The sequence below is a fragment of the Mobula hypostoma genome, chromosome 10 (genome assembly GCF_963921235.1).
Source record: "Mobula hypostoma chromosome 10, sMobHyp1.1, whole genome shotgun sequence".
NCBI classification, from domain to species: Eukaryota; Metazoa; Chordata; class Chondrichthyes; order Myliobatiformes; family Myliobatidae; genus Mobula; species Mobula hypostoma.
The window spans coordinates 95,131,157-95,147,714 of NC_086106.1; the positions used below are offsets into that span (position 1 = coordinate 95,131,157).

Consider the following 16,558-nt stretch of genomic DNA (forward strand, 5'->3'; position numbering starts at 1 on the left):
AATCTAGAATGGAATCATGAACTTTAATTTTCTCCTTTCTACCATAATTTAAACTTAAGATACTGACCCTGCAGTCCATCCTTTTAACATCAAAATGCTTATCCTCAAAGGGCAAACTTGTGTCAAAAGAATCACCCTGTCATACAATGTTTACGAGTCTTTCCCCCATTTACTTACCAAAGGATAAATCATTAATTAGCAAAGGTTCACCTCTGACATTGAACTTTCACTTCGCTGTTCTCAGATTTCCTTTGTGTCAAAATTGACTGCTCTATTAGATGTAAACTATCACCTTCCTTGCTGCCAGTTTCTTTTTCCCCATTCTTCTCAGCTCTGGTGTTGGTCGATATTACTAAACCTTCAACATTCATTTACATTCTCCATAAAACTAATGTGTAGGGTCACTTATGTCTTAATTGCCAATGTCATGCTCCAGTTCTTTCTGCATGTTTACATTAGAAACGTGGTATTCTCCACCACGTTTAGATTGTTACCATTTATAAAGAGCCACATTAAATACTAGATGATGCTGCAAAAGAGAATTCAGAACATAAGCTTAACTAAACCAAAATATTCTAGCCAAGGGACATACCGTAAAACCACAATCTCCAAGCAATATCTAATATCTCAAACCAATGCTGTAACAGTTACTTGTACATTATGTTTTATAGAATTGTGTTATATTTATTATGTTTTTGTTGTTTTATTGTATTTATGCTTATTGTGTTTTCTTCTTCTGCATAAGATCAAAGTAATAATCATTTTGTTCTCCTTTACTCTCATGAACTGAAGAATGACAACAATCAATCTTGAATCTTGAATGTGGACACACAAAACATGTCAACATTTGGAATGCTTGCTTAATTAGAGCAATGTAAATGAAAGCAAGAGAAAATCTTGCAGATACTGGAAATCCAAGCAACAGGCACAAAATGCTGGAGGAACTCAGCAGGCCAGGCAGCATCTATGGAAAAGAATATAGTTGATGTTTCGGACCAAGACCCTTCATCAGGGCTAGAGGGAAATAAAGATGAGGAGTCAGAGTTAGAAGGTGGGGGGGGGGCGGGGAGGAAGAAACACAAGGTGATAAGTGATAGGGAGGGAGGAAGGGTGAAGTGAAGAGCTTGTAAGGGCTGAAGAAGGGGGAATCTGATAGGAGAGGACAGAAGGCCATGGAAGGAAGAAAAAGGGGAGGAGGACTAGAGGGAGGTGATGGGCCGGTAAGGAGATAAGGTGAGAGAAGGAAAAGGGAATGGGAATGGTGAAGGGGGGTGGGAACATTACTGGAAGTTCAAAAAAATCAAGATTGAAGGCTACCCAGATGGAATATAAGGTGTTGCTCCTCCAACCTGAGTGTGGCCTCATTGCAACAGTAGAGGAGGCCACAGACTGATATGTTGGGATGGGAATGGGAAGTGGGATTAAAATGGGTTACCACTGGGAGATCCTGTTTTCTCTAATGGATGGAGTGTAGGTGCTCGGCGAAATAAAGATCCTGCCTGCCTAATAAAGATCCAAATGATAGGATGCTGTAAAGTCGTCTTGACTTGGCTCAGGGGAAGAACTCTCACCTCTGCATCAGAAGTTGTGTCTTGAAGCTTGGCTATGGAAAGGACATTGCCTTGGCTGAATCTTCTAATGAGTGCTGTTTAGGGTGTTGTCTTTCTATCAACTAAATATTTTCAACCTCAGAGTCACATCGTTTGGGAATATTCTAATATACCTCGTATGACAGTGTAATGGAAGCTGTAGGGCACATTAACAAAGGTGATCCACAAGAAGGTTTTAGAATATTTCAAAAATTTAATGTTGGTGCCTCAGGGATAAATAAGTATAATCCATTTCTACTATTTAATTAGCTCTGATCTGCATTTTGAAAAACGGATAATCTAAGTGAAAGATATATCTGAGTATTTCACTAACTTTAATGATGGAAACATTCCATGTATCAGAAACAATATATTTTCCTTCATTTAAAAAATTGATTAATTACAGGTGACCGTGTTAAGGGGAGGGAGGGGTTGTTTCCCTAGAAAATAGTCCATATTGCTATTTTCCATACACAAAGGTGTATCATCTGACTTGTATACAGAAATGAGGTTGAAAAAAGTTGATTTTGTTTGTTTATTTATTTTCCTGCATAAATTCCGTGGGAGCGAATTTAATTCCATATTTCAAATTTTTCTTTAGTCATTTCTGAAGTCTGTAAGGGTGAATTCTTGTTCCTTGAATGGCCATAAAGCAGTGGTTGCCTTACTAATTCATTTGTAGCTTTTCATAGTTTCCTGCAAAAACATTGATAATATTTCCCAATCCAAAATAGATTATACTTCTAAATAAATAGAACGGTTGTTTAGCAATAAGGTGCTTTACAAAGGCAGTCTGTTTCTTGAATGGGTAAGGGAGGTCTCTGTCTGAAGCAGCATTTAGATTTCTGGCAATTGTAGACAGTAGAAAATCAATAATGCAAGGAACGGGAAACGTACATTTTCAGGACCTAGGGTTTAGTAAATTTGGAAACATTTGAGGCATGAAGTTAGACTTAGTGGCAATTGGTTAATCTCAAAATAATTAAAAATCTTGAGAAATATACAGCACCAGCTATTTTGAAGATTTCTCCATGATACTCATATCAATTGTCAGAAACATCGTAAAACACTTGCTATGAAATAGCATTAAAGTTGCTCGTGATGAGGAATCAACATCTGGGTAGCATGGTTTGGATATAACTGCACTACAGAAGTTCCAGCTGAATAAAAATTGTGCTCTAATCAGGGATAATGCATTCATCCATACAAAAATAACTTACTTTGTTCAGCAGTTATTTGCTCTTGAGTAGCATTCCTATTTATTTAGGAAGTGGAAATTGTAAGCTACACAACTGTGTGAAGCTACACTCTAGTTTCCCAGCATCTAAACAGACTCTCTAGTCTTGCATATTTCTCAGCTTGGGATCTACTTACAATGTAACTGTAATGATCCAGTATGAGTTTATCCAGGTAAAGGGTGTATTTTGTTTTTTTTTTTACCTACAGTCAGTTTCTTTTTATACAGTAGGATAAGTTTCTGACTAACTTTTGAGTTCGTTTATTCATTAGAGTCACTTTTCAAGTACTTGAATATAGTTCCTATTTACTCACCAGGTTAAGGACTAGATGGATTAACCATTTATTCAGCAAGGTAATGAATCATTCAATAGCACTGTTCTATCATATACAGCATATAGTCAACTTACTGATTTACAAATATCTTTTTTTTTGTACAGTCACTACACATAGGAGACTAGCAAAGGCCTTCTTAATTTTGCAGTTCCAAAATGTTCACTATTAACTCTCAGTAAATATCATTATTGATCTTATTTTTTATTTTGTTTTTCCCTCTTCTTCTTCTTATCACTATAAGCGAAAACTCTTCAATGAAATTGTAGATAATTGCACTAGCCAATATTTCATGAGTTATATCGATCATGAAGGATCTGGCCTGTGTGAGGTCAGTGGCATTTGGAAAGAGACCATCGACTTTGGGGGCTCCTGATTACACAGGGAAAATGGCTGGGGTCCTGTCCCTCATTTGCTAGCCAATGAAACTTGTTGGAGAAGCACGTGGGCAGAATTGCGTTCAATGGTGATGAACAGACCTACACTCCAATAAGCAAGTCAAAGTGAATATGGCAAATCTAATGTTGCACTCTATACTAGCAAGCAGCTCTAGCCTTAAAGGAGAAGAGAGAAGAGGGAATACGGGGTGAGAAATAAACTCATGTAACCTAAAAATAACATTTCTCAGATGATTTTCCTTTTATAATTTTTATTTTAAATGGATCTTGGGCCAAATAAATTTCTATGTATTTTATTTCTTTAATACCGGGATCTTTCCCAATGAAGTCACAGGTAACTGCCTTTACAGGCCAGTAGCTCAAGAATAAGGAGGTTATACTGAGGATCTTCATCTGTACCAGGAATGACCATGGACAGATCAAATCAATGTAGCAGTTCAGGTTCTTCCAACTGCATTACTACCCTTTCTTTCTTAAAGAGTAAGATGTAAATGTTGGTCTGACCCATTTGCAGATGCTTTTTAGCAGTTTGCAAAGTAAATGGGCTCACCCTTGTATCCTCTTTGCAGAGGTACAAAATGTAGGTAAATCCTTCATCAGTGTTGCAGGATAAATAGGGTAACAGACTGATAGCTTAAAACCCACTATTTACAAATAGAGATCAAGATGTCCACAGTGTGGAAATAGTGAATTATTTGTAACACAAACTTAAAAAGGCCAACAGTAATTTTTTGGTACAGTCTCTACGTGCGAAGGAACTTATCCAATTAAAATGTTTCCACTCTTTAATTAGCAGAGGCATCTCCTGCCTGATTTGACAGCTTCCTCTGATGAGTGGACCACATTTGGAACAAAACCACTCTTCACTCCTTCCCAACCCTCTTGCATCACAATGTCGCCCCTCCTCACAAGTTCATAAATATCCCTTGTCAGGTCAGTGAAGGCCTGTTCAACGTTGATGGAATCTCTTGCGGATGTCTCAATGTATTTCATCCGGTAGGCAGCAGCAAGCTTTTCTGCTTCTTCCTTGGAAACTTGCCGCTGGGCTGCCAGGTCACATTTATGGCCGACCAGCACAAAAACGATCTGGAATGGCTGGACATGAACTTTGGCCTCTTCCAACCACTCATGGACATTTTGGAAGGATCTGCGGTTGGTAATATCGAATAAGAGAAGTCCTCCCACGGAATTCCTGTAGTATGCACGAGTTATGGACCTAAACAGAGAAGAAAAAAATGGAAGTTTAAAAGAGCTGAATATAATCTTAAGATTCAATCATTTATGTAAATATAATACCATTTTATATACTTTTTTTGCTTTGGTGACAGGGGAAAAGAAACAGTAACCTTTATCTGTCTTTTGCTTGAATTAATAAGGAGAGAATGCATCTTTAAAAAGACAATTTGCTATCTCGTGAACTTCACTTCCCTAAATAATCCCCTGAGAGAAACAAAGTAGCTAATTCATACAATTGAAAATAAGTTTTGCCCTACCTCACAATTTTGGTTAAGAGAAAATTATAAATCTGATATGAAAATACAAATTCCAAATGTTTACACAATCTGTAAATATTTAACAGCACTCTTTCAGATGTTTCTGACCAGAGTGAATTCTTTATCATTCACCTAACTGTTCTACTGAGTTGAACTGTTCATACTAAAAGGAAATTGTTATGTTCCAGCTGTTAATTTCCACCTTTGTTGATCAGGCATTTGTAATTGCCCTTGTTTCTACAGATGCATCATTGTACTGACGGTCTTCGTACCTACTGGCTCACTGCTCAATAAGGATAGATAAATGAAATGTAAATAAAAGACAAATTCTTGGCAAGAAGTGTCATGAAATAGGGTTTATGTGTTTAGGATACAAGATTCAGAGGTGTATTACAAATTCATGTGTTATCTTAAAAATAATAGTGCAAGCTTACCAATAGCCAGACATGAGATGTTTTACGAGGCATTATTTTACAATGAGGGATGAAGTATTTGCTTTATTAAGACACATGATTGCAAGTTACTGTGGGATAGCTTGTAAGGTCACCCAGTACTGTTGCTTCCAATCTAGACTGCTCACTCCAGCATGGAATTCTAGTCTACTGGAGCGAGTACAATTCCAATCACAACCCTGGGGCCACTGTGGGGGTAGTGAAGTGTGCCAATCGGTCTGCTGTCTGGATCACTCAGTTGTGCCTCTGTCAAAATACCCGGAAGAGGATTACGCTTCACTGATTGCTGCATGCAGGATAATTTAGCCATCGTCAGGACACACACGCAGGTTCTGCAGTATCGTGTAAACCTTTCAAGCAATGCTTTGGTACTGCACTGGGTTGTGCATTTACACTTAGCAGTGAGAATATGATCCAAGCAGTTGTAAATAGAACATATAGCAAGTCTTTTTATACTCTACCGACTGTGACCCTAATCAATTCACATGACAGATAAAAGTATTGTCCTATCCCTGGGATCACAGTAAAAACATACTCAATGCGCTTCTAGGTACTTCCCCTTTAGGGCATCACAGGAACATATTCGACTCCTTTTAAAAACTATTGAATGTTCATTTAAAAACAGTGTTTTCTGGATAACTTTAGGAAAAGAATTGTCAGTTTGATACTTAAAGAAAATAACAGCATTTTACTAGGCCATTTGCATTTATACAGCCATTTCAGAATTCCAGTGCAGTGGAAAATTGTTCCCTCCACTTTGTGCACATAACATGCAAGATCTGAAGTAAACAAGACTCATTTGAATTTTACTTTCAGATCATTATAAATCAATAGATTTATATTCCCTTGTGCAAGGACACACTGTGCGATGGATAACCATTGTCCAATATTTCAGAAAAGTCATCAAACCATTTTGGATTATCAAGACTGTAAAAGGCAGTAATCAGAGAACTTCGGGCATGTATTTTGATATAAAGGTTTAAAGTAACAAAATTCTGTAGAGGTTCCACAATTTGGCAGCAATTATGAAATGAGAAGCAAAGATTTTCATTGACCCGAATGTTATCTCTTCAAATTTGGGAATTCTTTTTTCAACGCATTTTTAAATATTCAGAAGTGCAAAGGCTAAAGAGAACAAAGGGAATGTACATGATTAGGTGATAAGCGAGAGAAGGCAAATAATTCAAGCCTGTGAAAGGGTGGTGAAGTCTAACGGCAGCCGATCTGGCAGAAAGAGGTACTCTATTATTAACAGAAGAAAACAACCTGCTGGAACTGTGGAAATAAAACACAGCAGCTGCTGGAATTCTGAGTTAAAAAGAACTCAGGCAGCATCTGCAGAGAAAGAAACAGAACTGCCTCCCCAAGCAGCACCAACATCTAACACCATGAAAGATCATCTGCGTGAAAAGTAACCCCAAACTCCTGCCCCCACATACAAATCTTTTCAATTACTTTGGGGAACATATGGGACTGGCATTATCAGAAAATCAGGACACCAACATTCATCCAGATCAATGGTTCCCAAACTTTATAGGATACCACTTTCTTGGCTCCTAGACGAAGTCCCCAGCGCCCCCTCTCCCTTTTTGACCATTTAAATAAAAATTATAAAGAATTTTGACTTATGATGCTCAATGAAAGAAAATATGAACTGCAAATTCAAAGCAGTGGATTCAGTTTAACTGGGCCATCATTTAATCGGGGCAGCCTTTTATTTGGGACAACTCCTAAAGAACAAAAATGAACAGAGAAAATAGTCGGATTGCCTTCATTGATTTGGGACATTATGCCACTTAATTAGGGCAGGAGATGGTCAATTACATGTGCTTGAGCTATATCATCCATTTGGGCCGAAGGACAGTGATTTTTGATAATTTCGTTATTTTATTTTGATTTTAAAAACATTTTTGAGACCATTGCAGAAATAAATTTAATACCCTAAATGAAAACATTACCCTAACACCATTCATCGCCAGCTGGCAGAGGTAACCAGAGTGCCAAATTCAGCAATTGCATGCCTGATACATCTGCAAAATAGGCTGCGAGAAGGATGGGCGTTATGTGAGGGGCAACAGGGAACATCCCAAAAATAAAACTGTTAAGGTAACAATTCAGATGTTGAAGAGGCCCTCAGTCAATGGTTTTCCATTGGAACTGGACAAGGTGTGTGTGCGTGTGTGACAAACAAGAGAAAATTTGCAGATGCTGGAAATCCAAGCAACACACACAAAATGCTGGAGAAACTCAGCAAGCCAGGCAGCATCTATGGGTAAAAAAGTACAGTCGACATCTCGGGCCGAAACCCTTCAGCAGGACTGGAGAAATAAAGACGAGGAGTAGATATAAAAAGTGGGGGAGGGAAGAAAAACATAAGGTGATAAGTGAAATCAGGAGGGGGAGGAATGAAATAAAGAGCTGGGATTGTTGAAAGAGATACAGGTCTGGAGAAGGGGGAATCAGATAAGAGAGAAGATTTATACTTCTTCAAAGTAGGCATCCCTGGAAGAGACTTCTCAGTATAGTAATCAAATCACAAACCAAGAGAAAATCTGCAGATGCTGAAAATCCAAGCAACACACACAAAATGCTGGAGGAACTCAGCAGGCCAGGCAGCATCTATGGAAAAGAGTAAACAGTTGATTTTCAGTCCGTGACCCTTCATGAAGGGTCTCAGTCTGAAACGCCGACTGTTTACTCTTTTCTAGTGATGCACCCTGGCCCGCTGAGTTCCTCCAGCATTTTGTGTGTGTTTCAGTGAGAATGATAGTGCTGACACTGCAAGTGGGAAAAAACAGAAATCTACAAAACTCATGACATCTATAATGCTGATAAAAATGCGTTTTTTAAAAATTGTACCACACCTAATGGTTGCCTTGGCTACAAACATACAAAGCTATCTGGTTCAAAGAAAGCAATGGATCGCATAACTGTGCTATGTTATTCAAATATGTCAGGAATTGATAAGAAAAATTGTTTGCTATTGGTAAAGGTGTTAAACCTTGACGCTTCAAGGGGCTAAGAATGGATAGCTTACCAATCGAGTACTATGCCAGTGTGCACTAGATGAATTCCTCCATCGGTAACCATCATGAACTAATACACAGTTTTATAGTACTGTAGTAATATTGGTAGTGTTCTAATTTGCTCTGTACTTCATTTAAATACATAATTCGTTACTCAGTTAAATGGTAGTTTTTCTTTTTTATATCTTTTTAACTATTCCCATGAAACTTTGGATAATTGAAGCAGCCACTTAATTGGCCAAAATGTACTGATCCCAATTAACCAGAATCCACTATAATTACAAAAATCGTTCCGGGTCTATTGAGATGTTCCCACAACCAATTATCTCACTTTAAGGACTCTTTATCTTGTTATTTCATGCTCTTGTTATTTATTGCTACTTATTTGTATTTGCATAGTTTGTTGTCTTCCATGGTTTTGCTCTTTCATTGATCCTGTTTACAGTTACTATTCTGTTGCATGAAAAAGAATCTCAGGGTTGTATGTGGTGACGTGGATGTATTCTGATAATAAATTTTGAACTTTTTACTTTTTAAATCTATTTAAAGCTACTAATCAAATTATTTCTTTAAATGCAGTAAAATCAGTTTTCATCAGCAATTTTAGAGTGTATATTAGTAGTCCAACTATTCACTACTTCATTGCTTTTTCACCTTTCAATGAGGTGGAGGGCCTTGGTGCAATGATATCAGCTTCTCAACATCAGGCTGAGTGTCACTCAGAAAGAGTCTCAGATCCCCACGTTCAGTAATTTGCAGTCTGCCTCGTTCCTTTGAAAGGAGTTGGTGACTGCACTAAAACGGCACTCCACTGAGTATGATGTTGGAAAGGTATTAAAGAACCTCTTCATCTTTTTCCACAGTTCGGGATAGCAATCAGAGATTTCTTTCTGCAACTAAAAGTCTCGATATGATTCTTTAAAAACCGCAACTTCAAGTCAAAGTAATTTTGTAACAAGATCAGTTCTTCCTCCACCCTTCCTGTTAATTTCTCATCACAAGTGTTCAGGAATGGATTTATTACCCAATCTGGAACTAGAGTCGAGAGAAGATCCTGAAATCTCTCTGACATGTCTTTATGCAGCTCACCCAGGTGAGCACTGTATACTTGAAGATGATCATCTGGTATTTTTTCTTTCTTTTCCAACTCAGAGGCTTGGAAATTGGAAAAGGCTGTGACGATCAATGTTGCACTTAAATAGTGTTACCTTGGACAGAAATGTGGAGTTGACTGATTTGACTGTGATGAGATTCACATCATTTCCTTGCAGCTGAAGATTGATTTAATTAAACTTTGTATTTAAGTCTGACAAATAAGCAATGTCATGCCTAATATTCTTGAGATGGTTCCTGATTGAAGCATTCAAGTCCTCAGAGAATTGTATCACAGTTTCAAAAAGCACACAAAAGTGTCTCAGGCAGTTTCCTTTTGAGAGCAATCTAACTTCTGTGTGCAACAACAAGCATTCTAACAGTTTATTACTCTCAATAAAAAGCTCTTGGAAAAGATTGAGAGCATGTGTCTTGATTTTATTTACAGCTGTGATAACAGTATTAATAATTTGTACAGCCGATCACTTTGGTTTTATGTGACAGGATGCTGTCTGTGAATTATAGTGAATGGTAAATATGTTAGTACAGCTTTTTTCAAGAAAGTAATAACCAGACAGTGGTGTTCTGTTATTGATGATACCCCATGTGTTGCAGAAGCAAGGATGTTGGTAAGTGGAACGTCCATCTCTTTGGAAAAATTGCTCAACAACCTAAAATATTGACTCCCCCTTCATATCTGTCTCTAGTTCCCTTGCAAATAACAACTTTTGATCCATGCTTTCATTTTTTATGAAGCGAACATAACCAAGAAACAAAAATTCATTGCCTGGTAAAGTTCACTCATCCAACTGCAAAGCAAATTCTGTTTTCCTAAGTATATTGCATGTGTCTTCCACATTCTGAGACGTTATATCTACTCATCTTTGAAGAGTTATTGCTGAGCAGAATCACTTTAATTACTGGTGACATATGCAAAACTGTACTCAGAACCTCTTCTCCAATTGTATGGGGCATTCCAGATATAGCAATGAGTCATGAAATGTTGCATCAAGTGCACAAACCATCACCATTTTGTTGTAAAGTGCTGAGAAACATGTTTTGAAGTGTTTTCTGTTTCAAAACGTTTTCACTGAAAATATGCCAGAGTTTTGCTTGCTTTATCAGAGCAAAATATTTTATCAAAATATTCTCTTCAAATATTCAAGGAGCCTGGACGGTTTCATTGCCTCATTTGAAAAAACTTTTTTGCACAATAGACACTTTGGCTGCTGCTTGTTGCTGGTGCTGGTATAAATCCATATTTCAGATACTCCATCCTGCTGCCTACACTTCTTTTTCCTTCACTCTGATTCTACCATTTTCATTACGGATTAACAACCACAGTCAATTGCCTATTGTTTAAGTCCAACCTCAAGAGCTGCGATCAATAAAGGGGAAAGCTTGTCATCATAGCTCAGGAAAAATCTGACTCTTTGCCTGAAGGTACATAAAGTGGGGCAGCAATATCTCAAAAGGGCAGATTCTGAACTTTACCCCAGTGAACACTGTACACTAATTCACAGGAAATGTGTCACTACATGATTAGAGTATGGGAATCATACTAACTTACACTACTACAGTAGTGAATGGCAATAATATGTGGCCCACACTCGGAAGTAACACTATTTCTTCAGTCCAGATTTCTCATAATACACCAAATACAGAAGAGTCATGTTGCTTTTCAACAACCATAACATGCTTCGAGCAAAGTCTAAGAGAACTGTGGGCTAGCAAGAAATGAGGTGTTTATGTGAACATTGTAATTAATATGCGCCATTGAGGATCAAATGTTTACAATAAGCAATGCATTTCCTAAATTAAGCCGGTTATCCCTCAGTTGTCTCTCAGCACCCCCCCCCCCTTATTGAGTGACCCTCCAGTGTCCCCTTTATTTTTATCACCTTCTTAGATGCCCCCATTGCCCCTGGACTTTGGAAACCACTGATCTAAAGACAAGGCAAAATCTTTACAGGAGGAAAGAAACATCAGTCTTTTGAAAGAGGTAATGAAGTTCCAGAGTGATAATTTCTAAGCATATAGTACTGCATTTAACTCTTGAAGTAAAGCTTTAAGCAAAATGGATATGTCTTAAGAGTTACATTACTCAAAGCATCCTCTGCACCACTTGGCAATGCATTCTCTAACAATTTAAATGCTGTGACTGCAAAGACAAGTAAAAGATATTCAAAGTTCAAGGTAAATTTATTATCAAAGTACATATTGTATATGTTACCATATACTACCCTGAGATTAATTTTAGAACATAGAATATTACAGCCCAATACAGGCCCTTTGGCCCACAATGTTGTGCCAACCTTTTAACCTACTCCAACACCAATCTAACCCTTCCCATTCTCCATTTTTCTATCATTCATATGCTTAAGTCAGAATATCTTAGAAGTCCATAATGCATCTGCCTCTATCACCATACTTTCCATATATCTACCACTCTCTATGTAAAATATTACCTTTGACATCCCCTCTGTACTTTCCTCCAATCACCTTAACATCCTCTTCTATTAGCCATTTCCACTTTGGGAGAAACTCTGGCTGTCCACTCCATTTATGCATCTTATCATTTTGTACACCTCTATCAAGTCACATCCCCTTTGCTCCAAAGAGAAACGCTAGCTCACTCAACCTATCCTTATAAGACTTGTGCTCCAATCCAGGCAGCATTCTGGTAAATCTCTGCCTTCTCTGAAGCCTCAACATCCTTCCTATAATGAGGCAACCAGAACAGAACACAATATTCCAAGTGTGGTCTAACCGGGGATCTATGGAGCTGCAATATTACTTCAAGCCTAATGAAGGCCATCCTTCTTAACAACCCTATCAACGTGTGTGGCAGCTCTCAGGGAACTAACAATATGAACCACAAGAACTCTCTACACTGCTAAAAATCCTTCCATTAATCCTGTTTTTTGCCTTCAATTTCGACTTTTGAAAGTTAATTACTTCACACTTTTGCAGGTTGATCTCCATCTGCTACTTCCTCAGCCTGGCTTTGCTTCATTTATCACTTTCCTATTGTAACCTTCAACAAACTTTATACTATCGATAACACTACCAATCTTCAGGTCACCTTACAAACTTCCTAACTCACCCTTCAACCTCCTCATCCAAGTCCTAGAGCACGGGGGTCACAGAAAAGATCCCTGGTCACTGACCTCCCACCAAAACGATGTTGTTCCTCTTCATGCTTTGTGGCTCAGCGGGTGGCAACCTCGCCGTTTCTTTAGCACTTGTCTACTTTTTACGAGGTCACCTTGTTACTGCGACACAACCCAGTGTGGATGGATAGATTGCAAGGAGCTGGCTGAATTCAATCCCGGAACCATTCGCTTCAAAGTCTGGTGCTAAAGCCATTACACCACTCAGTCAGAATAAGGTCAATCTATAATCACTCTCTGCATCTATGGGCACGCCAGTTCTTAATTCACACAGCCAAATTTCTCTGGGTCCCATGCCTCCCGACTTTCTGAATGAGCCTACATGGAGAACCTTATCAAACAACCTATCAAAATGTTCTTGCAGGCATTTACATGAAAAAAGAAATACAATAAAATTTTACAAAAAACTGTAAAAGAAAAAAAGACTAACAACCAAGACAAATTGCAAATAAAAATAATATTGAGAACATGAGTTGTAGAATCCTTGAAAGTGAATCTGTAGGTTGTAGAATCAGTTCAGAATAATGTTGATTGAATTTATCCACGCTGGTTCAGGAGCCAGACAGTTGTCGGTTAATAACTGTTCTTGAACTTGGCGGTGTGGGATCGAATGATTCTGTGCCACCTGCCCGCTGGTATTAGTAAGAAGAGAGTGTGGCATGGATGGCGGTGGACTTTGATGCCAGATACTGCTTCCTGGAGGCAGTGCCCCATCTAAGTGTACTCAATGCCGGGGAGAGCTTTCTGTAGCCAGTTCCTTTCCTGGGCATTGATGTTTCTATACCAGACCAAGTAACCCTCCCCCTAACTCCCCAAAGCCTTTCTACCATTGAGAAGACATGGCAGGATACTAATGAAATACTCTTTAACTGCAGAACAGACTCGCTGGGCTGAAAGGCCTAATTCTGCTCCTATGTTTTATGTTCTAAGGTAGAACTCCAGAAACAAGCCAAGAAACAACAGAATACCACTTGCATAAAGATGGCCTACAATATGTAAGCAGTAACATGCAAAGGCACGTTTAACAGCACCTCCCAAATGTGCAAGCTCTTTCACCCAGAAGAACATCTACAGGGATCATATGGAACCGCCAGTATTCACAATGTTCTCTCCCAGTCACATAACATCCAATTAAGAAACCTCAAAAAAGCCCCTGGGCATCTGGGCAAAGGTAGAGCTGCACAGGCTAATCTCATATCCTATTTATTGTCCGTACCTTTGCAGACTATGTTCCATAACAGTTTGTTAAGATTTGTTCTTTTTTTAAAGACTCAGTACACTTGTCACATGAACATTGAAATGGTTGTTGAAAATGTGTCAAAATGGTTGCTGTGATGTATCTAGTGTGGCAGTGCACTGGGTAGTGCTTGTCGCTCTGACTTTCAGCTTCCACTGCTGGCTAACAGTCTTGCGAAAAGGAGAGCTGAATGTGTAAGTCTCTCCCTGCCAGTACATAGCCTCTATAATAGCAAGCCTCATGTAGTGCCTCCTTGCTGATGACACACGAAAACCAAAACCTTTCGTACTCATGCTGAACTACAGAAGATGAGGAGGAGATCTGGCCCCTGCACACGCAACACGCAGCCCACCGGTCTGTGGACACGCCCTGCTGCTCGTCAACCAGATCCCCAGCTCTGGGTAAATAGCCCCACTGCCTTGTGGGCAGTCTTGGGAGAGACGAAGGCTACGGGAGTAAACCCAGACAGCAGATCTGGAGTGGCGCCCCTAAGGTAGCTGGACATTAATGAAAATCCTTCCAGCAGCTGCTATAGCCAAGCTGGTGCCAAATATATCACTTCATAAGCTTTCCTTTGGACCACACTGATGAGGCCGAGAAGGGGATTTTGATAAAGTGGGTATCTCAGGATCTCCATCCTTTCCACCCAGGCTTCTAATGACCATCACCCATTGTCCTTCGAGACAGACGGATGCCAACCACCACCACAATGAGACATACAGTGAAATGTGCAGTTGTGTTAAATCATGTCAACACGGATTGTGCGGAGCAGCCCCCAAGTGTCGCCACCAACACAGTATGCCCACAACTCACTAGCCTTAGTCCATACATTTTTGGAATGTGGGGGGAAACCAGAGCACCTGGAGGAAACCCACGCAGGCACAGAGAGAACGTACAAACTCCTTACAGACAGCAACATGAACCGAACCCCAATCTTACAGCTGGTGCTGTAAAGCATTGAGCGAACCACTATACTACCATGCCACCCCATTTTAAAATATGATTCACCTGTGGATTTAATGATCAAAGCAAAGATAACTTCACAAGATAATGCGAATATTTAAATTTACTTAGAATATAGAATAGTACAGCACATTACAGGCCCTTCGGCCCACAATGTTGTGCCGACCCTCAAACCCTGCCTCCCTTATAACCCCCCACCTTAAATTCCTCCATATACCTGTCTAGTCGTCTCTTAAACTTCACTAGTGTATCTGCCTCCACCACTGACTCAGGCAGTGCATTCCACGCACCAACCACTCTCTGAGTAAAAAACCTTCCTCTAATATCCCCCTTGAACTTTCCACCCCTTAAAAAGCGATGTATTTTTGGAAAGCTTAAATTTATGGAGCACAAATCGATCAGTATCAAAGTGCTTCTCTAACGACACTCTGCAAACATTTCATGTCAGTCTGCAGTGTAGGATTTTGTTAGATGTCTTTCATCAACAATGTGATCTGTCAAATCTACAACCCCTATTGGTATCAAAGATATATATCAGGCATGACCTTATTTTAGCTGTCCCTGGTGTTTCCCCAGAAATGTTCAGATCAATAAAAAACATTCCCTAATTGATATTTGATCTAAAACTCTAGAACTCCCTGCCAACAGCAAAGTCAAAGTACACTCACCGTAATTCTGTGATGATTCAGGGAAGCAACTCAATACAAACATCTCAATGGCAATTAAGGATGGACAATATATACTAGCCTTTACGCATTGATACCCACTCAAAAAGAATCAGCTTACTGCCAGACTAACGGCTTACTCAGCATATGGTGACCATGCCAATCACGGAGGGAGCTAACTTTATGTAACTGGCAGGACTCTACAACTGCAATGAGCTGACGCGCAGTAAACAGAAGCTGCTATTTATGGCAACTGGATGGTGACGAAATGTCAATATGTTTAAATGATAACATTAGACTGTATTTGTTTTTTTATTAACAGTTGAAAAGAAAATGGTACTTCAGAGATTAATCTTATAGAAAACATAGAAAACCTGCAGCACAATACAGGCCCTTCGGTCCACAGAGTTGTGCCGAACATGTCCCTACCGTAGAAATCACTAGGCTTACCTATAGCCCTCTATTTTACTACGTTCCATGTACCTATCTAAAAGTCTCTTAAAAGACCCTATTGTATCCGCCTCCACCACCGTTGCCGGCAGCCCATTCCACACACTCACCACTCTCTGCGTAAAAAACTTACCCCTGACATCTCCTCTGTACCTACTCCCCAGCACCTTAAACCTGTGCCCTCTCGTGCTAGCCATTTCAGCCCTGGAAAAAAGCCTCTGACTATCCACACGATCAATGCCTCTCATCATCTTATATACCTCTATCAGGTCACCTCTCATCCTATGTCGCTCCAAGGAGAAAAGGCCAAATTCACTCAACCTATTCTCATAAGGCATGATCCCCAATCCAGGCAACATCCTTGTAAATCTCCTCTGCACCTTTTCTATGGCTTCCACATCCTTCCTGTAGTGAGGCGACCAGAACTGAGCACAGCACTCCAAGTGTGGTC

General features: G+C 39.4%; 1 protein-coding gene across 1 annotated transcript in view; it reads right to left on the bottom strand.

Moving 5' to 3' along the window:
* Window positions 1-1,054: 1,054 nt before the first annotated feature.
* Window positions 1,055-16,558, bottom strand: part of LOC134353048 (ras-related protein Rab-39B) — a 32,012-nt gene continuing 16,508 nt past the window's right edge. The window contains exon 2 of the mRNA XM_063060882.1: window positions 1,055-4,772. Coding sequence (XP_062916952.1) covers window positions 4,346-4,772 — 427 coding nt within the window. The 3' untranslated portion in view covers window positions 1,055-4,345. The remainder of the gene's footprint in view (window positions 4,773-16,558) is intronic.